We start from the raw sequence: 23,090 nt of genomic DNA on the forward strand, positions 1-23,090 counted from the left end.
GAGAGGATGAAATGGCCTGCCAGCAGTCCTGACCTCAACCCCATTGAACACTTGTGGGATCAGCTTGGGGGTGCTGTTCTTACCAGAGTGACCAACACAACCACATTGGCTGATTTGTGACGAATGTTGGTTGAAGAATGGGATGCCATCCCATAGCAATGTGCGACCAGGTTAGTGACCAGCATGAACTCCTTTGTCCCATATCTGGTACAGCATTATTGTTCCTATATCCAGGCTTTAAGGTGAAATCACACCTCCTACTCACATTCTTTAGTTTAAACCACAAACTTGAGCCAGATTTTTCTTCTTTCGTTGTGTTAAATAAAAGTAAACCTGTGTTTGAAAACATCTACTTGACATTTTTATAATCCATCATCCTGTGAGGTTACAGAGTTTGGCCACCATCGCAGCTGATTCAGATGCTTCTACCTGTAATTCAACATATTTGACTTGTCAGTAGCTTTTGCTGAAAATCACCCTCTGTCAAAATATAAAAAAAGCATGAAAACAGCTGAACACGAGCTTGAGTCCAGACTGTGGTTTGCTTTGGGTTAATGTTGTTATGTTAGGCTCTCCAAGCATGGAGAGCAGCAGGCTATCACATGCCAGCAGTGGTCTCCTTATTCCCATAAAGCCTTGCATTTTGGGGTCAGTCCTTGTAGCTGGCCCGGAGTACATTTTCATTCTGAACAAAACCACACTGCGGTTCTTCTGAGGAGGACTCTGACTCATACTTTCTGGCAGCTCTGACCAGTTCTTTGGAAAGACCATGTGTTTGGATGCCATTGTTCTCACCTGCTCCAAACTGAAAAACGTAAATACTCGAGTTTTGTTTCTCTCTAACACACAGACAGTTCTTTACTCACCAGTTCCTGCTCCAGCTGGCCTGTTCCCAGATACAACGAGGCCATCACCACTCGTCTCTTTGCAGTCTTGATACGGACCTGCAGTACAAAGAAAGAAAAAACAGTAAATATCGATAATTTTAAGTTCCTGTTGGTGTTTGAAACCTGGCCTTTTATGTTTGATCATTAAGTCATTTCTGTGTAGTATAGAAACATAAATACTCTGTGCAAAATAGGCAAACCTGGACCAATCGGATTCGACAATGTAACTCTGAGTATGTATTGCTTGTTTACATAGAATATTTCTTACTAATTTAAAGCAATAAATACTACATTTTGTAATGATTTTACTGCAAATTCTCATAGAATGACAACAATGAGATGGCAATTAATTTAGCAGCCCATTGTACTGTTCCTATGAAATTAAAAAAAATAATAAAAGATAGAAATAACTCATTCTGCTTACAGTTTTAAAATCTACATATTTCTATATGAGTTTCCCCCAACTGTCAGGTTCAGTTTAATGTGTTAGGGTACTCAATTGTTTGCATTTAAAGTTTGGAAAGGTATGAAAATTACCTACTTCTTGACACTCTTCTGTTGGGGTGCCAAGCATACCTATCCAACCATAAATGGCAGAGCTACACACACCGCCTCTTCATTGGTCGAAAGACTCTATGAGCATTCACAGCTGATGTTCATCTTATGAAAAACAGCTAGATGCCAAGAAGAAAGACAAAATACTGGTTGTTCTCCATTGTTGCACCGCTCGTTCCTATCCATTGAATTTACTGGCAGGCTACGCTGTGCTGCACTGCCTTAATGTCACGCTATCGATGACTGACACTATTATTGCTGGCTTACACCCCTACCTACTAAGTAAGGGTACAGCTAGCTGTGGAAATGCAAGCAAGATCAAGGTTAACTGCACCAAACTGTGCCATACTCTGTTGAACCAAACTGAACTGCTTGGAAAAATTAGCCTAAAGCTTTTTCCATAAAATGACATGTTTTTTTTCTTAAAGATTTCTTTTTGGGCCTTTGTGCCTTTATTGAAGATAGGAAAGTGGATAGTTAGAACTGGGGAGAGATTTAAGGCAGGATTTAAACATAGGCCAAACACCTCAAGGACAACAGCCTCTGTACAGGGTCATTAACACTACCAGTGCTTCATGACACATCATATGGCCAGATTCCTGCCACTCTACAATCCTACCTCAGAGCCTACTCGTTCACTGAACACACTAAAAAACACTTAAAAAACACTAGAAATGCTTAAAAATTAAAATTCCAACCCTTTAGAAATTAGAAAAAGTTCCATTATGTTGAATGATGGGAATTTTTGGCGTAATATAATGTAATATAATGTAATGTAACATAACATTAAACTTGCAAAGCAGATGGACACGCCTGTTTCCTTATTTTTCACTGGCGAATCCATCTTGTTCAGCACCCATCTGAAACGTTTGGACCGTTAGAAAGTGACAGGACCAATCAGCGACGCAGGGAAGCACTTTCAGGCGCAGCAGAGTTGTGACGTTAACAAGCAGCAGCAAGAGCTGGTGCAGTTATGGAGGAAGAGATTAGCGTGGATGCTGCTAAAGCGCCAGTTTTATCAGAACTTGACAACATTTCTTTGTTAAAAGAAGAACAAAGAACAGCAGTGAGTTGTTTTCTTTTCAAAAACGACAAAAGTCGAGTACTTACATGCCTATGGTCGCCATGTTTCGCGTTATTCCTTAGTAGCTGCGCACGCTCAGCTCGATAGCTGCTACATCACGTGTTTTGTTGCTCTTACCGGCCCATAGAGATGTGACTGACAGAACGTTCATCCAATCACACTCCGGGTTTTTTTCAAATCCTCTGCCTTTTCTCAAACGTTTCCTATTGAAACTTTCCCAGATGGATGTGTGAAACAAATCGATCTTGCATGTCAGGTTAACATAACATCAGAGAACTTAAAGTTACATCACGCAACTTAACCTAATGCAAGCTGTTCTCAGATTTTCCCTTCATGATGTCATGTGGGGGGTTAGCCCCACCCCCAGGTTCAGTTGTCCCTACAGGCTTGGAAGAATCCTCCTCTGAGCTGGCAGCTGAGAGGGGTGGAGTCAGACAGCTCAACAACATTTAAAGCTACAGACATAGAAACAGCTCGTTCTGAGCAGGGCTGAAACAGAGGACTTTTTAGACATGCAAAAATCCATTACTGGAGTGTTTTTTCACTTCACAGGCATGTTTTGGGGACCTCTGAGCCCAATATAAACTTTTCTTAAAAGGGGAAAGTATGTGACCCTTAATTTAACAGAACTTAATGTAAAGTTCAAATGGCTTCCTTTTCAATTTTGTTCTGATGGCAAAATGTCACAGCTGGCTCTTTTCACACCATGATGATACAACATCAAACTAACCTGACACACCAGATAGACTGTTTTAACGTTGTCTGTAATGTCTGTCACATTCATGACAGTGCAATCTGAGCAACAGACAAAATAAGGTTGTGCTCTTGCACTTCACCTGTGCAGACAGGCTACTGCTGCTGTAATTGTGTATAATGGAGCTTTTCTGTGACTAGATTTATAAATTTATAAAGGCTGGTCAGGAGACATGCAAAAACATCTTCTCTGCCAAGACAAGCTTTCAGTGTTACTCTTAGGTCTTGTTTCAGAAGATAATATGGTCTAGCTCCGCTTGAACTGCCGCTTCTCATCTACATCCGAGCTAATAGCTACAGCGGCAGCAGCAGCAGCAGCAGCCATTAAATGCACCAGCAGACCCCACTCTTAACAATCGCAAAGCCATGACGAGGGAGACCAGTAGAATAGCAAAAACCTCTTTTCCATCATGAAAAACTTTCAAAGTGACTGTTTCCTGTTGTTTTAATTTAAAAAATGCTGTCCAGTTCTGACAAAATCGCTGCTGTGGCTACGTTCAAGCTAATCACTCCACTAGCAGCCATTGTTTACAACCACTCTCAGTTCAACTAACCACCACCCTGTAAATCTCACAAACTCATGCCAAAGTAAGTCAGCAAAAGAGTGAAAATATTCCATCATTAACAGATTTAATTGATTGATTGATTGATTCTTTAATGACCACACAGCCAAGCTGGTGAAATTTGTTGTCAGTATAGGTGGTACAGGTTCAAACATTTAAACAGAAACATAGATATACATCCAGACAAACACATTCAGACAAACACAAAGGCCATGCTTAACCCTCCTCAGTGTTCAGAATTCAGAATATCAATAGCAATTATTAGCAATTTTGTAGCGGGTTGTTTTGGAGGCAATTGACCTGTAGCGCCTCCCAGAGGGCAGTAACTGGAAGGCATAGTGTGCAGGGTTAGTGGGATCCGAGGTGATCTTGCGGGCTCTGCGCAGTGTCCGTTTGCTGTGGAGTGATTCAAGGGATGGTAGGGGTGAGCCAGCGACTTGGATGCTCTGTTAATGATGTGCTGTAGTTTCTTCCTGGAGAGTGTGTCAAGACTGCTGAACTAGACTGATATTAATGAGGTGAGGACACTTTTGACGATTGCTGTGTAGAAGCGGAGCAGAAGACGGAACCTTACTCTGAACTTCTTGAGCTGTCATAGATGGAAAAGTCTTTGCTGGGCTTTTTTTGGATGTGGTCTGTGTTTATTTTCCATTTGAGGTTATTGCTGATGTGGGTTCCTAGGAATTTGAATGAGTCTGTGATGGAGATGGGTTCACCTTTGATGAACACAGGAGTTTTGGGGGGTGGCTGGCAACTTAGGTCAATGATAAGTTCTTTTGTTTTTGATGTGTTGAGTAAGAGGTCATGTTCTGTACACCAGGTCACTGCTTGGTTGATCTGTGCACGGTAATCAGTTTCTTGGTTGTTGGTGATGAGTCCTACGATGGTTGAGTCGTCCGCGTACTTGTACAGGTTGACAGAGCTATGAAGGGATGTGAGCTGATTAGTGTAGAGGGAGAAAAGCCAGGGTGAGAGAAGTGAAGAGCTGTTAAACTATTAATTTCATTCAGAAATTTTATGGCAGCCATTGCTATCAGCTGGTACAACTAAACCCCGCCCATAACCACTACATCAGTCTCCTCAAATGACGCTGATTGGTCTGAACATCATGCTGTTAACAAATGGTTTGGATTGGAGCTTTTCAAGATGGACTTGCCAAACGACAGACATGGAGTCTGACAAATCCATCCTGTTTGCATGGTTCACACCAAATACCCTGGAGCAAAGAATCAAGCATGTACGGTTTTATGTGTGGGAGAGTAAAGTGATCTATAAATAAAAAAAAGCATAATGGCATCCAGTTTGAGCCCTCCTAGCATTAGATGTTGATGGGAAGTGCCAATAAATAATAAAAAGAAATTGTTGTGTGAACTACACATATTCACACACCCATAACATGTGTTTTAGCACAATTACATTCCATCATGTTTTACATGACACTATGAGTCACATTAAGAGTTAAAATTATGAGTGTTATTTCAAGATTTCATCTCGCAAAGAGGGATGTTAAATAGTCAAATATTAGGCAGAGATATTTTTAAAGTTGTTAGCAAAAAGCTTTTCTGCATAAGCTAAATGTAGTGTGTAATCTTTAAATGTTGAAGTTTATGATAAATAATGCTTTTGTATCAGAGAATTTGCCCAACTTTGACGGTGGCTGCTCAAAAAATGCAGTTAATTCCTGTTTGGTTGTTCTTGGAGCTGCTGAATAAGTGAAGTGAGATGAAACATAAAAGGATTCCAGTGTGGAGACACAAAGAAGGTGCATGTCCACCTTAACACAGAAAACTTAAACCCCACCAAAAATAGAGTTTTAAATCCTGTAGAAATTAAGATTCAAACTTCAGATTTACATAGTTACATAACCCATGAAATGTCGAGTGCAGAATTACTCTTAAAAATTTTTAACCAGTAAAAATTAGGGTTTGGTGAAGCATTGAGGCAGAGCAGTTATTTTGCTGGCATTGAAGATTATTTCAAAAAAATCAGCTGCAGTCAATTACAGTTTTGCTTCTCTGCCAACTGAGGTGCTGCACAATAAACAAACAGGCCCTTCTGGGGATGCTAAACTTCCTCAAATACTTTCTTTCCCTCATACATCATCCACATGCCAAAACAAATGACAATATGAACTAATGAAAGGTCAATATTGTTTAATCAAGGGTTGCTTTTGTTTTGCTTTCAATCATTCCTTTGTAGAAGGAACAAAAAGTGCTTTTTCACAGTGACACCGACCTTCATGCTCTGGTAGAACTGGTCCGGCGAGGTGAGGACATGGATGTGGGTGCCGGGCACCCTGAAGGCGGGTACGTGTTCTGCCATCCATCTGAAGTGGGCGTAGAGGCCGTCTGTGCCCTGAGCTCCGGCTGACCCAGTAGGTCTGGCGACACGGCGAGGGGCCGGGTCAGCTTCTGCAAGGAGGGGGGCCAGCAGCAGCACTGAGGAGCTGCAGGAAACAAGAGAGGGTTAAATCATTTTATATTGATCAGAAATACAAAATTTTTAGGATAGCTGGCTTTAGGTTGTCCACTTCCGGTTGTCATGAGACTGATCTGGAACTGGTATGCATTTAATTATGTCACACAAAATGTAATTAAAGTGAAATAAGTAAAATAGAATGACAAAAAATTGAAGAAAATAAACTATTAAGCACTAGCTCTATCCACATGAGAAACAGCACAGAGAAACACAGAAGAAGCAGAGTAATGGGATGATGCCATATGCCCACTGTGTCAGTGGCACCCAGATGTCAGTAGTGATTGGCTGGTAGCCAATCAGACAGCATCATGGGTGGGATATTAAGTGAGATCTTGGAGAGTGAAAACTGAGCCAAAGAGGTGTAGTGAAGCCAAAATAACACACTTATGATTAATACTTTTTTTACAGACTGTCTGTAAACAATAACTAACTTCTAAAGCTAGTATCTTCCAATACCAATATTATGCTAATAAAATAAAACATTCCTAGTTTGTCTTTAAAGGTCATATATTTTCCCCTTTTAAGACAAGTTTATATTGGTCTCAGAGGTCCTCAAAACATGCCTGTGAAGTTTGTTGCTAAAAAAAAACACTCAATATTGGATTTTGCATGTCTAAAAACACTGCTCAGAACAAGCTGTTTCTGTGTCCGTGGCTTTAAATGTTACTGAGCGGTCTGACTCCGCCCCTCTCAGGAAATGGATGTGGCTTGATGGATGTGGCTCTCCTGATCCTGCTCTCAGCTGCCAGCTGAGAGTGCTAACTCCCCATATGACATCATGAGGGGAAAATCTAAGAACAGCTTGATTCAGCACACATTTTCTGAAAGGTGGAGAAAAAGAGGGGGAGGGAGTGGATTTTTCTGATTCTTGGGGTGATTGTGGACAGGCCATGGGCACATATTTTTGTTAGAAAAGCCTGAAAAGTGTATTTTGCATAAAATGTGAGCTTTAAGTCATTAAGGACATGAGCAAAGTTTGCGTTATTGAGATACTGCACAAGAATGCAGACTGTTAGACAGATGACACACTTACATCATGGCTTTTGAGGATCTAACAGAAAGCTTATTCAAAAATCACAAAGACTTTGAGACAGGACAACCAGAGGTGCTAAAATTCTAATTCATTTTCATGTACTGAAAAATCAAAAGCATTAAGCCAAGTTTAAAGCATATGTGTTGGTACACCGCTTACAAGTAACTGAAAGAAAAAGCCCAAACAAAAGTGTTTCAATGTTCCAAAAATATTGCCTGTTATCATCATCATATTATCGTAATATTGAGCACCCGTTTGGTATTTTTGCTCTGAAACATTGTCCAAAACATCTTTTTTTCTACTCATAGACTAGCTGAATGTAATCTCCAAGGACACAGGTCAATAATAAGGTGTACCAGTAAGTCTGTTTTTCCTTCCTCATTGTCCTTAAATTCACCCCACCACCACAACCCCTTTTTGTCTGCAGTAAAATCTCCCTATTCTGTCTGACAATGAAACCACATCAGATAAAACGAGGTGGAGTCTGAACCTAACGCAGCCTCAGAGGCTGATTGTCAAGAGTGATTGTCCTGAAATCGTTTAGATCTTCTGCTAGACACACACTCACTCATATGGTTTAAGTTTTGGTTTGGTTCTGACCCACAGTAACCTTCTACACGGAGTCAGGAGAAACAAAAGTTGAATTAAAATGGGAAACACGGCTAGGGGCGTCTTTCCAAAGCCACTGAGCTGAGATTGAAGTTCTGCAGGAAACATAGAGGGGATTTCCCCGTGTTTGGGACATGACTCCGATCGTAAACATATCAGTGAATGAGTCATAAACAACCGTAGTATAAAAGAGAGATTTCTCTTGTCAGTGAAGCTAGCACTGAATTACTCTCTTTTACAGCAGAGCAAATTACAAACATTATCTAAAGAGAGAACAGAGAGCTTGAACCAAGGCTTATGCAACATGAAGGAGCTTTTACTGGACCCAAAGCCTTGACAGTTTTCTTTATGTAGAAAAAGATAAAGACAGTATGAGGTGAGATAAGGGACACAGCTTCCAGTCATTCATGGGAGACATATTAATTCAACTATTACCTCAGTCATAATTAAAGGCCTTCATAAAACAGAGTCAATGTAGATTTATTAATACCCAACACTGTGTTACCTGCTCTATACGGATGCGACTGAATAGATTTCTTTTAGCACTGTAACGGAGACTTGATATCTGTGATTCATAAAATAAGGTTAGAGGATAATTTAATCATACGTAGCTCTAGTAAGAAGTTCCAATGAATAGAGGAACAGTTTGTTTACGTACGTGACTGCACCACATTCATCTTCATTTGAAGCATGTGATGGAAAACATTATCCTTCAATCTTCCCTACTCATCTTTCCTCACAATTCCCCGTCAGTGAACTTGCATGATCTTCTTCAGTATTATGAATTATGTGTTAGATGATATTTATTTCCAGAAAAGTAATCATAATACATCAGTCACCACGTCATGGATACAGAGGAGAATTAGGGCTGCTGAAATGTTTATGTATGTGTGTTTTTCTGACCTTTTGTTTTTTTTTTCCAGAATTCAGACATTAGTTTCCCTGTAAAGCGAAATCCAAACTTTGTGTCTTCACACACTAGATATGTTGGAAAAAGGTTGCTATAACCATGTGAAAACACTGAGATCTACATGTGACTGACCTTTGGATTTAGACTGATAAAAAGTTGTTCATCTCTTTCTTGGCTAGGTTTCATTTGAGCAGGGCAAATATAGCAGCCCATGACATTGCCGGTCTTGATGGGAATTTACCCACCCCCCTAAACCTACAACAATATAAATCACCGAGCAGTTCATCTCAGTACAGTCTGTTGTTAGCTGGTGTTACCACCTTTACTGAAAGGTCACAGCCAGCTACATGCTGTGTTTTTGCTCATTGTGAAGATTAATTTCACAAATCTATCAGCCAAGGTGGCCTAAGGGTCATTCAAAGTATCATAACAGAGAGATATGTACCAGAAAACAGTAAATTTAATCCCCAACTTACGTCTCTCTCTGCTCTAGCACAGAGCCAGGCAGCTGCTCTGATCAGAAGCATTTTTTAAAAGTTGAGAGGATTGTATTTTTCATGAGCGGGTGTGGCTTCAGCTCATTCAACCAACGCACCCACACATCCTATAACATACATCACTGCCTTATTTTTCATGATTTCATGACTTAGAGATGTTTTCAGTGACTGAAATTTGGCCTGTTGGTTTATAACACAGCGGCCTGCCACACAACAAACCTAAAATAGAGATTTTTTAATCACTTTACAGGTACTTTAAAATCTGACTTCTTAAGTAAGTATGACTTTTCTTTTTTAAACTTCTATGAAAATAAAAAAAAATCAGTTGAAAAGTAAGTTGACAATTCCCAAGAATTCTGATATTTCAATCTTTTTTTTAGTTTTGAAAACAAAAAAGAAGAAAAAATCCATTGAAAGCTCAAGAAACCTTCCACTGACAGTTATTTCCACAGTTAGTATCTTCGGTCCCCACATGCTCACAGAGTGTTAGAGGAAAAGGTGAAAGGACATAGTGGTAAACATGCTCCGTCCCAACTTTTTGTGGAATGCGCTGCAGGCCAGGCATCAAAGTCAGAATCAGTGTAATCTGTTTTATTTACATTTAACACAATGTCCCTGACTACTTTGGAATTTTGGAATTTGGGCAACACATATCAAACTATGGGGTACTTCAAAGTTAGTGTCCACATACTTATGGCCACACAGTATGCCATAATGTTATTTTAAAAAGTCTTTATAATAGTTTTAATGGTTTGATCTGGCCCCGTTTGTCTGCTCTATTAACAAATCACAAGCACATTCCAAAACTTTGCACGCTGCCTGCTTACAGATGACAGATTCTATCTGCAAGCCTCACCAAGCCCAAACATGTTTAACCTTCTGTGAAAGTGTCACTGTACAAGAACTCAAGGTTCCTGGATAACACTGTTTACATTTTACCAGAGCGCCAAACAAAACAATAAACAGCCCTGGACTATGCAGTGGTATCTTGATGTCACAGAGCTCAGTTTCGGGCTCTTCAGCAGCACCTATGGCAGAGAGCTGTAAGTGCAGGTAACTGTTTTTCCTGTACTGATGTTATACTGATGTGCACAACTGAAGATTTCTGGGAAAATTTAGGTAGGCCACTCCTGAAATCTTTTTAGTCAGTTTTAGCTTATGCAACTGGTTTGATGTCTTGGCCAGGTCTCCCTCAAAAAGAGATTCAAATCTCAAGGGGTCATCTGGTTAAATAGGTCAAATAATAATCTAACTACTATAATTGGAGAGCTGTCTGTCTCTCTGTCTGTCTGTATGTCTTGATTTTCAAACCTCCCTGTTGCTCCGATTGTCATTCATACCTCTCATAGGACTTCTTGGGTACACTGGTTCGAAACTGGAACCATGACGAACTCATAAATGTGTCTAGATTTTCTATAAAATCCAACATTGCTGTTTTTTGCTTCAGTTTGCTCCGCATCGTCTCCATCCACCAATACGGCTGACGTGCTGACAGACAGTGAGCGTATGGCGTCACTGCCTGTTTGTGTGGTTGCTCTGTTGTTGTGCTTCTCTACACATTGATCGAGCCAAGTTAATTTTTTCACTCTTTCTACTACTAATCACTACTATTTCATAGCTGTTGTGCATTTAGGCGCACATATAGTTAACTACACGAACCCTCCCAGTTTAGCTGCTTTTCTTTTAGCCTCCCTTTCCTCTTTTACCACAACTTAGCCTAGCTTAGCCTCAGCTTTTCTTTTAGCTTTTGCCTCTCCTACTCAGTGTGCCAGACATTCAGCTTTCCCTCTCCTCCTTTATCGATAATGGTACATTTATTAAATGTAGTTTATTTGTAGCTCTGGAGGACAGGGTAACTCCTTAAGTGACTCCACACCACTGAATCCAAACCTTTATCAGCTCTAGCTAGCTAGTGTCAGCCTGTATACAATTCAAAGCACAAATATGTTTTGATCTGTACAAGAACAAAACCTGTGCAAAAAGTTACAGCTACATAGCACTGTTGAAAAGAGAAGACATATGATTTGAATATGAACCAAACAAGTGTGTAACAACTTTTTCATTGTTTTTAGTATATACAGGTCTGTGTGTATTGATAGTATGGTTGCAAGATTTATAAAGGGTGCAAGAATGCTTACTAGACATGATCAGAAGTATAAAATACTGGGCTTTACACATGCAGCTCACCCTGAGTGTGCACATGTTTATAGGTTCTTTGCTGATGAAGTCATGCAGCAGTGGAGAACACCCCTTCAGGGTCAAGAAGTGATTTCTACATAGAGAAGCACTACCAAAAAGGCCATGTTGTTGAGCTGTCTATGACTACACTTGGTGTTCAAAGTGTGAAAATATAAACAGTATTAATACTTTAGCGACTTTTGTGTCCCAAAAGTAGTAAAATATTCAGGCAAATATTTTTTTAAAAGTTTGAAAAATTCACAGAGTAATGACAGCAGGCAGGAATTTAAAAAGTCTCCATATAAAGCCTGGACGGTGTGACACAACACTGATGTATGGTTCATTCCCATAAAGAGGTCTGGTTGGGTTCAGTGCAGTTTTGTCACAATTTAGCACATTAAACTCTGATCTTACCTGTGTTTCCTCAGTTGATATCCATCTCACTAAACTCATTTGGCTCAGCTCAGTGGAGCTGGTTGTTTGGCTCCCAAACAGCTCTTCATTTGGTACTAGTCTGGCTTTTTAAATGTGGATCAAATGATAAAGGATGGAGGAAATTAAACTGGCATGCTAGACTCTAGGAGGTCTGCAGGACTGAGTATTTGTGATATTGTTCATGTCCATGCCAGGTAAAGCTGTTAAACTGTGACCAAAAAAATCACTGTTTTGGAAAGCTTAGAGTTTATACTCAATGTGTGTACAAATTTTTTGATGATTGCAGCATATGGGTCCATTTTTGGGGCAAAGTAAAAGAAAAAGAAACAAACCCCACACCCAGATGAAGGAAAACAGTCAGTAGCCCTATAAGTTGTTTTCAGTCAGGTTTTCTTGAGTGTCTGTTGGGGGTCAGGAGTGAATGGGATGGGAATGGAGGAAATATATTTCTTAACAGTTAATTCTGGAGTTTTCACTATTCAAAGTCATTGACCTTTTTCAGTTTTAGCAACAATAACATAGACGAAAATGCTACTAGACTTCGTTATTGTTGCAGTGATGCAATCAGCAAACGTTTTAAAGTTTTACTTGTAAACATTTACATTTCTGGTATCATAGCAACCCTATCATATACATATATGTGCATCTGAAGGGGCCGAAACAGTAATGCACTAATGTAGCCATAGGGGTGCTAATCGTTGATGGTATCAATGTAGCCATAACTGATAAGAAAAGACATAAACCCTGACATGATCTGACATGAAAGCAGCAACAGAAGAGGTCAGACAGCCCATGTGTTACATAAACATCCAGAGGAACATCATGTACAGAGAATGAGTTATGACAACCTCCTTTTCCCCTGAAAGTTAGCTCATGTTTGCTAAGCTAATAACCTCACAGCACGAGTTTAACTCAAAAGTGAGCTAAAACTTGGCGTCAAAATTTATCGAAAACGTGCGTCTTTGGGTCTAAAAAGGACCACCACTGTGACAAAACGACCGATAGTGAACTCATTAGCAATGACAACATTAGCAAGACAACTCCAACTCTAACGTCATACGACAGAAAAACCGTGGCTTTTTTACGTCGAGGATGAACAGAGTCTCTTACCCTCCTCTTCTGTCCCGTGCACGGAAGAGGCGGTCAGAAATTCGGGTAAATACCCCGGCGATAGCCGGTGTATACATGGAGTGCACCAACCTCCTCCAGGACATGGGAGCCGCCATTGCTGCTGGAGAGAGACATTGAAAAAACTTTATCGACACAACTCTGAGTTCACAAACACTCCACTCTCATCGTAACATTAGTTTCTCATACAAAGCAGACTGTAAGGTTTATAACACATATTTTACCCACTTTAATCTAAACAAAAATAAAGTACATATTGAATTATTGGCTTATATTTATGTTTTTTTTTCATACATTTAAGCCCTCTAGTGGCAACACTTCACAAAACCCCTTGGGGAGTTTTAAGCTGGTTATGAAAATTACTTAAATCAATATTAATGTCTCCATATGACCGTCAGAAACAAATACATCAGTGGCAAGACACATCATTTGTGTGTAATTATCTCTAAAGCTTTTAACCACTGTCACCAGCTAGGTGTCAGATAAAGTTAGTTAGGCGCAAACTACTGTATAACAGCAATTGTTTGTTTTCAACTAGAAAAGATAGATACAACCGACAACCAAAAGACGTCAGGATGTGATTTTTCATCAGAAAATACTGCAGAATAAACTATCAGCAAAGACATTCAAGGTACTGCTTTGCCCAAAAATCAGTGCAGACCAAAAGTTCCTCACAAGAGCCTTAAAACCTCAGTTGAGTTGTAAAAAATGAGTCAACTTTGCCATATATGTGCCACAGAAAAAACATAAATTAAGGTCACAAGATAATGAGGCTGTATTTATAGATCCATGACCTGCAAGTAACGCTGCTTTTAACTTTGCCCTTGGGTACTATCACATGCTTTCATTCATGCCAGCAGGAAGGTGAAGCGTAGCTGTTTGTTTAAGCTTTTGAATGCAGCTTGTATAACAATTTGCAGTCTTGAGCTCAAGCCAACAGGTGTTTTCTTTTGACTGGAAGAGGATTGCCAGCTATTGCTCCACCCATTTCAAGCTTACTGTCACACCTCAAAGGCTCTATACTATCAAACCACAAAGACTCTATCGGAAGGCAGGTGATGGTAAGATATTTTTATTGTTTGATAGCTCTTTATAGTCTTATTAAGACAATTAGATTACCATAGCTTTTTAAACTGTAACTGACCTTTAGGGTTAAAAGGTTGCCTAAAGTCACATAGTAATCACAAGCCTATTTGTATTTCTGTTTTCTGCTATTTTATATTTTTACGCAACTTATGAGTTGCGTCTGTCTTACATCTACTGTATTTGACAAGTGAGATTATTCTACAGTATAAGGTCCCTAAAATAGTATTTGTTCCTTAATCACAATGGACTAGTAACAATAACACAATACAATCTATATATGAAAATGAGCAGGCAGATGCCATTCTGCACAATACTCTCACATTTTACTGGTAACCTAAATGAGGTAAGACTTTGCATGCAGGACTTCTGCTTGCATTGGTGTATTTCGGGTCAAGATTCGCCATGGAGAGCATTGCTGGTAGTTGCTCAAGAGCACTTACAGTAAGCCAGATGCTTCCTGACACGAAATGACGGCCTGAGGGACCTTATCTTTAAACCTTAGCCAGCTCATAGCAGATAAATTGTTAATCATCTGTCATGTTACACTTCTGAAGCCTGACCTGATAATGGAAATCTTGACAATCTTAAGGTAAGGCTATATAAATCCACAGGGGGAGATTTATAACAGATGCAATAAAAGTACTATATAATATTTTGTAATAACGATAGGAAATAATAAAAATACCAACTACTGCATGGCACCTATACAATAGATGTTTACAAAGTGCTTTAACAGACAAAGCACAGACAGGACCTCAGAGATTAATAAAATAAACAAATAACCTCACAGAGAATGTCTTGAAAATCAAACAATGAGTCAGAACAAACCGAAGCACAAAGTCTACAAAATTAACGCAATCAAAATGAACGGGAAAGATCTCAAAAGGCGGTTAAAATAGAAAATATCTGGGAAAGGATGATGTAAGATGAATGTACGATGGAAGAGATGTGTGATGGAGTCTAAGCTCTAAAGAAAAATGTATGAACCATTCAAAAGTAATCAGTAGGATGAAAAATTAAAGAAGTTGCCATTTGAACAATACCAAAACAAACACAGACATTTGTGTATTTGCAAAATATGAAGTAATATTAAGAAATAAAAACAGATAACACTAAATTATGCAGTGGAAAATTTCTGGCCTGAAGTTGTGGCAATACTAGCATATTAACAGCGATGGTAAAAATATAAAAATATATTTTAATATTTTAAATTTAAAATTGTGGCCGAAATTTAACTGACTGCTTAAAATATAAAGATAAGGATGCATATGTGCAAAAATTTTGCTCATTGATGATACACATAAAGATATTTATGGGGGAAAATAGAGCAACATGTGTACTTTTGTTTTTGGTGCATCTATGCGTTCAACAGACATTTGTAATCGGGATTGTTTCAGTGTAGTAATGTTTTATTTCATATCATACTTTATGTAGGAAAAAAGAAAAAAAATCCAATGGGACTGACCTAAATAATGTGTTAAGATAAAGAGACTTGTTAGTTCTAAAAATGTGTGGGTCCCTTCATGCTGCCTTCAGTCTAAATCCTGAAATTATTTCCGTAATTCCATTTAACATGCTAAAATATTATCAGTATATATTGTGTTGTATTTGGAGCTTTTAACTTGCTCAACTTGTCAAGCAAAGACCAAACAAATACCAGGAAAAAGCCTAGCAAAGGTCACGCTTATTATTTATTGGCAATCTGCCAAGGGAGAGCGCGAGCCCGCGTGTCTGAGTGTACGAGCGTGAGTTTATTTCCTGGAAGAACCTCTAACCGGAGGAGGCGGAGCCTTCCGAATCGGATTTAGTCATTGTTGGAAACATCCCACAGTAACCTTTCTCCACTCACTGGATCTCTCCGGCAGATATCGACGCCGCTGCATTCCTCCGCTCAGGAAAAAAAACCCCTACACTTTCTGGATATCTTTTTTGTTTGGATTTTAATGCCTGAGTTAATATTTCATCCAGCACTACTCTCGGGTAGTTTGCATAGCTTTTGCTTTGGCGACGAGCGGCTGCGGTGCGGAGCTCAACAAAACCGCAAGGTAAGTTCAAAAGACAGAGAAAAAACGTTTGAGAGCGGTTCAAGTGAACTATATGACAGAAAAAGGACGGGTTACAGAGCTAATAAAATAGCGGTAGATGTTGCGTAGCTGCTTGTGTTATTGGTGCAGTGCAGCTGGAGTGTAAATTTTGGGAATATTTTCGTAATATTATGACTAGTGGAGCGACCTCTACACTAACGGCTCTGCACCGCTTCAGAACCGTTATGGCGCCTCTGCTTCCCGCACTGTCCGGCTACTTTAATACCGCGAGCCCACAGAGGATCAGGGAAAACCAGACCTGACGGGACACCTTTTTGAGTCTCAATGAAACCGGAGAAAGGGGCCTCTGTGTCGCCACCGAGCAGGGATAAAGGAGCTTTTTTTTTTTTTTTTGGGAAAGGGGGAGAGTAGAGAAAGGCTCCTGACTCTTTCACTGTGACCCCGTTTCTGAAATCCCTTGTTGCGGTACGCCCGATCGAAGACAATTGAAAGCAATCAGGATCCAGTTGCTGTCTGGCGGCATGGTGCAGCAGCAGCACGCTAGGATTCATGTAAACTAAATATAACCTGCCTTCTCTGCACAGTCTTGCCTCATGCATTTGTCACAGTCTCCATAACTGCGTTTAATGAGGGTAAACTGAGAGCTCCAGTGTGGCAGAGCGGGTATCTATTCATGTCAGTGTTTATGAATGACTTGAATGGGGCTGTATGGTATACTGCAGCCTCTTTGTGCATGTGTGCATCAGTGTAATCTGTGCATCCTCCCCTCTCCAGCTGTGTTTAGGTGCTCTCTCCCAGCCCCTCTCTGGATGCATCGGACTCCTCTCCCCCGGGGCCCTGGACCCGGTGTGTGACCCCGCCTCTCTCACCCCTGTCCCCCTCTCTTCCTTCTCCGACCACTCCAACCTCCCCCACACCTTTCCCCCTCGAAGCTCCTGTCCTGGGCCCCCTGCCTCGCGACCAGCGGGCAGAGGCAGGGGGCCATGGCGCCATGGTAGCCTCCAGTGGACGCAACCCTCTCGCCATGAGCAGTGTGACCCCTATTGTGGGCAGGGTTCAGGGGACCAGTTTTACCCCACATCACTACAAGCCCTTCAGCTCACATGCACACTACCAGCAGGTGAGTCATGCTTGAGTTTTGAGAGAAGGGACTCTTTCTTTTTTCATGTTTTCCTATCTAATTTACTTTTATGTCTCCCTCAGGTGATGCGTGCATTGCATAAGCTCCAGGAAAGTGGGTTTTACTGGGGAGCTGTGGGGGGCCGTGAAGCAAGCTCCATGCTCCGCTCTGAACCACCAGGCACCTTCCTGATCCGTGACTCTTCTGACCACCACCACTTCTTCACCCTCTCTGTCCAAACGGCTCGGGGTACCAAGAACCTGCGCATCCACAGCGAGGGAGGTGGCTTCTTCCTACAGCCAGACCCCCAAAACACACAAGAGCTCCCACAGTTTGACTGTGTGCTGAAACTTATTGCGCACTACATGGGGAAGGGGCCGGAGGCTGGAAGGAGCAGAGAAGGAGCATGTGGTGGCAGCTCAGGAGAGTCAGAAATGAAGGGGCGCAGTGTGTATCTGATCCACACTGGTGGAGAGAGGATTCCCTTGGAACTGCGGCGCCCCCTTTCAACTTCTCTCTCATCCTTGCAACACATGTGCAGGAGGACCTTGAATAACCAAGGGCTTGGGGGTTCTGAGAGGAGTGAGCAGCTCCCTCAAACACTTAGAGACTTTCTGGAGGAGTATGATGCTCCGATATGACTGACAGGAACTGCAGAGGTTCCAGTTCATGGACCAGGGGCCTGAAGGACCAGTTCTCAGTGCTTATGTGAAAAATGCACACCATGTGATACTGACCAGAGTTAGCGTTAGATGCTAACATGAGGTTGGTGAGAGGTCAGATTTTCATTGTGACCAGCAAACCTGAGCTGGTCAAACACTGACGGGCACCAGCTACCCAGAATCCCCTGCTGACATGGGGCCTGGGATGAAAAGTTGGATTCAGGTAATGATTACCTTGTCCGTCCTGCCTCCAATCACTGACCACCAGTGTAAGTGGCAGATGAAAGGTGGGTAAAGGTTCAGTGGTTCCAATGACTGACACAGACGCAGAGCAGAGCCTCGTAGAAGATTAATCTGATTGGTAGATATTAATGATGACAGCGATGACACGGTCAGTCCGCCACGGGAGTTCCCTCTCAGTTTTATGTGCTTTAGAAGAAACCTCATCTCTCTTTGGTCAACCTGACATTTACAACACTGTGGATCACTGGACAGAGAGAAAGACAGCTAAGAAAAAGAGACATGGGGGAGGGGGTGACTGATGGAGGAGTAACAGGGAAAAGACAAAGTCCAAAGGAGACGCAGAGCAGTATTTGTTTGTGTGGCTGTGTGTGTTTTTGTGTGTTGTGGCGGCGCACACATTTCCACTGCTGCTTCCCGCAAATGTTGCCTCATAGAGGGGGAGCAGGGTGGTCATGCACGCTAGCTCTGCACACACAAACAGGTACAGGCCCATGTGTGGGTTTTGTTAGCGTGGGAACATAAGTGTGGAAAAAGCATTACAAAGCATCTTCATTTTTGTTTGTTTCTCGGTTCTCCTCCATAACCCTTTCCCCACCCCCCCTCTTTAACATTTTTTTTTTTTTTTTTTTTGGAGTTGCATGTTCGCTTTGACAATGACAGAAAACAGGCTGCTGTTACCCAGACAAAAGCTTGTTACTGAGACAAAAGCCTTGGCACAGGACCAAACAAAACATCAGAACTTATTTTTATCCAGAGAGGTTGGAAAAATGTCAGCAACACTGTAAAACTCCTCTGTGTATGATGTTGATGATCCCAGGGAGAAGGGGGAGAGGGTAAGGATGAGGGAAGGAGAAAGAAGAAGAGCGGGAAATGGGATTAACTAAAAGGAAACTAAAGAACTGGGGAGGGGGCTAAGGGAGGGGAGTAGTGGGAGGAGACATACTGGTATACAGCTAAACAAAAACATTGACGTGATTGATGTCTTAGACTTAGAGGAAATGATCGGGCTCAACAGGACACCGCTCCTGTAAATATAAAACCCAACTTGCCAAAGGAGCCGAGTTTGAGAACAAAGTTCTGACTGAGTCTTAATTCTTTGTTAAACCCTCTCACAGTGATGTGTTTTCATCTCAAACTCTTAGTTTGTCTGAGTGAGCATTTCTCAGCTTTCTCCTTCAAGGTTTTCTATTGCCTCTTTTCCACACAGCTTGAGCTGGTACCTGTGCCTTTACTGTTTCAAGGGTAAACTCTTAGCCAAGTGAAAGCCACTTGAAACAGTTGTGTGTGGCTGTTTTTGTCACCTCAAAGGTGCAAAAGTATTTGTATGACAGCTGGTAAAGTGTATTTAAGCTCTTTAACCTACATTGATATGATTGCCTTGGGCCTATCAGATGTTGTCACATCTCTTTTTAGTGTGATGTAAAACACTGGCTGTGCCCTAAACTAGTGGTTCCCAACATTTTTTTAAGGCCCCCCCTACTCATATCTAAGAAAAACAAAGACCCCCAAGCCCGCTTAGAAATTTAACATTAGTTTTAATTGTTTTCATTGAGAATAACCCAACATAATATACTTGTTCCTGACAAATGATCTATGTGTAAACTATCCATTGTTATGATGCCTTATTAGGGCCTTTAAAAAAAAAACAGAAATATTCAAGTTGAAAAACATTAATTTTAACAAAAATAGTTTTTTTTTACTTTAAATGACATAAATGTACATGAACCAAAACGCAGAATTTGTTAAATTTTTGATGTCAACCTGTTGTAAAAAAATTGAAATTTATGTTTCTAATATAAAGTTTAAGACCTTTTAATCTCAGAAATTTCCACATTTTCTTGTAAATTTTCAATTTTTTAACTCTGAAATCACTCATTTTACCCCCCCCCCCCAAAAAAATCCTTTTTTCTAAAAAATAAATGGATCCTCTTATTTTTTTTAATCCTCTAGGGTGGTCCTAATACACCGTCATTAGGTTTTTAATCATAATTGAAAAAAATACATATACATCAAATTTTGACACATAAGAGCAGACCCCCCCCCCTCCAGTTGGGAGTCACTGCCCTAAACCTGTTGCAGCTTTGAAAATCAAGAAAGGACAGTACTAAGTGAGGCGAGTCAAGTTGAACCAAACAGTGGAAATGAGGCATTAAAATTCTGCCTGGAAGGAAAGAAGAGGAGAAATTGACTTTTGATGAGGATGTTTTTATCTCACAAAACCTCAGTTTTCCACCCCAACTTTTCTCCATCGTTACCTCTGAAACAGTAGTTGTTTTTTGTCTGTCTGAACGTCAAAGGAACACCAGACTTTCTTAAAGTGATTCTTTGAAAACAAAACCGCCTTTTTGTAAAACAAAGACTTGGATTTGATGAAAGCAGTGTTCGTCCGGAGCTCAAACGTACCTGTGACCCATTCATGGCATTTCACAATCTTGAGGCAACTTGAAACGGGAGCACTGAAATACACCAGTGTGGCTTGTTTCCATTCAACAGTTAAGCAACTTACAAATGTGCAAAATCTGATATAAAAAGCTTTCTTTCAAACGAGATTTTACTTCTCCCTCTCTTACTGGTAAAAGTAGGTCTGTTAGAGTTTGAATTTAGTTTTTTAAACAGTTTTCTATCCCAATCTACAGTGGTAAAAGTGGTGTATCATAATGGATTAAGTTTGATCTGAGGGGTTTAATTGTACTTTTTCATCTGGGTATAGCTGCGTCTGTCTCAAAAAGGCAGGGTAATGCAATGATTGTTATACACCAAGCAGAAGGCTTCAATCATGCAGCTAAATTTTTACTAATTCAGAGTCTATTTGAAAATGTAACACAAAAACAAGTAAGGACTTGTGTGCAACAGAGGATGCTTTATTCATTTTTTTTCTTGCTCAAAAATAGGCAAAATTCTACATTTATGGAAACACATCTGGTGGGACACTGTTTTTCTCAAATCTCAGCCTTATTTTTCTCACATAAAAGTTCTTACATGTGTTGCAGCAGCAGTGGACCACACATGTATGTGAATCATTTGTCTTTTATAAAGACTCCCTCATAAAAGGCTGGCCACTAGTCTGGCATAATACAAGCTGTAATATCTGAAATGACAAAGCATTACAAGAAAAAATAAATGAAAAAGGAACGTTGCACATATTTATATTTCTAAAATATTTCAATAATTTATATTAAAGAGCACTATTTTTACAAAAGTGAAGCATTTGTCTTGTGTGTTACTTTGCTGTTGTGTCTTTCTCTTACTTTACTGAGTCAACATTTACTCAATGAGCTCTATTTCAAAATAATCTTTTGTAAAGGGAGTTGATATTCCAACAATACTGGCCTTACAACCAGATTATTAACCGTCAAACAAAGCTATGTTTATTCACCCTGCTGGCTTTATAAGAGCCGGAGCAGCCTGCTTTAAGAGACAATACTTGTTCATCCGTGGGTTAAAATGACTGCAATCATCACATTGTTTTTTTCTGCTGGGGCATTATGGGTAAATTCCATAGGCTACTAAAAAACATAAAGGAAAGGGTGTGGGGTAAGAATTTTTTTCTCAGACATGCTCCGCAGACGTGCACAACACACAGAAACAAAGGGATTCCCAGAAGTTAACACGCACACGCACTGACACAGCAGTTACTGTGTAGAAAGCTCACTTTGGGCTGGACTTAACTGGAAAGGAATGCAGCCGGTTTTATACATCCTGCCTGAGGGGCTGAGAGAGGATGGTGTCCACCAGAGAGAGAGAGAGAGAGAGAGAGAGAGAGAGAGAGAGAGAGAGAGAGAGGCTGCGCATGTGTATGTGAGGTCAAATAGGTGAAAGGGTCCACGTGGAGGAGATTTACGACAGTCTGTGGTTTTCAACTGATGCAGTGAGTGTGGATGTGTGCTGCTGGTAAAATTAAAGCAGGAGGTGAGTTTCTATATTCCTCACGCACACACTTTTCCCGTTCCCTGCATACCTACTGTTCTGTCTGAGGCCGGCTTCCAGGAAATGAGGCACTTTAATTGAGTTGACTTTTTACGGCTTTACTGGTGATAGTGTGTGCGAGAGAAAGAGCCAATGAGGTAAATCTGTGCGAGCATGTGTAAGAGAGACAGTGAGTGATGGGGGGAATAATAGAGATGCAGAAAAATGCAGAGAGAGAATCACTGGAGATGAGCAAAAGAAACGTGAAGGGTAACTTTATATTAAGGGACAAAGTTTTACCACGTCCTGTGAAGTAAAAATCATAAACTGGCAGCTGAGTTCTTGAGAGGCCATAAGTCAGTGACTCCAGGTGTCTATGACGGTGCAAAATACCTTGCATGTGATTGGAGGAGAGCACAAGCAAGAGGTGAGTGATTGCTTTTGTTGGGAGTCCATAAAGTGAAGCTAAGCATTGAAAACAAAAGGACTGCAAGAGAGACTGCAATGGCGTTGGCTCAGTAGCCTGTTTAGTTGGAAAATGAAGACCATGCATTGCTTAAAAATATCTGGTGGCTTCAGTAAAGTTTAACACTCCAATATCGTTGACTCTTTACATGTTTGAATCATGAAGGATGGAACACTATCCCATGGAAAAGACACCTATTCATCATATAAATCAGTGCACATATTGTAAGACTGATGAAACATTAGATGAAAGTAGTGAATTTGTTCTCCATGACTTTAACTTAACCAGGAATGTTTTTAGCACCCAACATTTAATTCCCTGCAATCTGGGGAATATTTGGCAACTAACTGTGGTTTGAATTCAATCATATATAAGATGGAAAAATAGTTATTAGCTAATTATTGAAAGAAAAGCAGCAACTTTCATAGTTCAAAACCTGACACAAACCTTAC

General features: G+C 40.5%; 2 protein-coding genes across 3 annotated transcripts in view; one reads left to right on the plus strand and one right to left on the minus strand.

Annotated features, from left to right (window-relative positions):
• Positions 1-14,028, minus strand: part of LOC121527837 (CDP-diacylglycerol--glycerol-3-phosphate 3-phosphatidyltransferase, mitochondrial) — a 33,621-nt gene extending 19,593 nt beyond the window's left edge. The window contains exons 1-4 of one of the 2 annotated variants that reach the window (XM_041814847.1): positions 13,905-14,028; positions 13,093-13,210; positions 6,078-6,288; positions 867-944 (exon numbers count right to left, since the gene is read on the minus strand). In XM_041814847.1, coding sequence (XP_041670781.1) covers positions 867-944; positions 6,078-6,288; positions 13,093-13,208 — 405 coding nt within the window. In that variant the 5' untranslated portion in view covers positions 13,209-13,210; positions 13,905-14,028. Of the gene's footprint in view, positions 1-866; positions 945-6,077; positions 6,289-13,092; positions 13,214-13,904 lie in introns of both variants that reach the window. The other variant, XM_041814846.1, reaches the window with a different exon arrangement.
• A 2,002-nt stretch (positions 14,029-16,030) lies between these two features.
• socs3b (suppressor of cytokine signaling 3b) lies at positions 16,031-21,997 on the plus strand. Its single transcript, XM_041815524.1, has 3 exons — positions 16,031-16,241; positions 17,016-17,361; positions 17,445-21,997. The coding sequence occupies exons 2-3, from the start codon at positions 17,233-17,235 to the stop codon at positions 18,000-18,002; spliced, it is 687 nt and encodes a 228-aa protein (XP_041671458.1). The 5' UTR covers positions 16,031-16,241; positions 17,016-17,232; the 3' UTR covers positions 18,003-21,997.
• The last annotated feature ends 1,093 nt before the right edge of the window (positions 21,998-23,090 follow it).

The sequence above is a fragment of the Cheilinus undulatus genome, linkage group 20, assembly GCF_018320785.1.
Source record: "Cheilinus undulatus linkage group 20, ASM1832078v1, whole genome shotgun sequence".
NCBI lineage: Eukaryota > Metazoa > Chordata > Actinopteri > Labriformes > Labridae > Cheilinus > Cheilinus undulatus.

What these genes read in the sequence shown, in the direction of transcription:
- socs3b (XM_041815524.1), top strand. Translation starts at nt 17,233, where the DNA reads ATGGTAGCCTCCAGTGGACGCAACCCTCTCGCCATGAGCAGTGTGACC. An exon ending in CACATGCACACTACCAGCAG is followed by an intron (nt 17,362 to 17,444) that starts GTGAGTCATGCT and finishes TGTCTCCCTCAG; the next exon opens with GTGATGCGTGCATTGCATAA.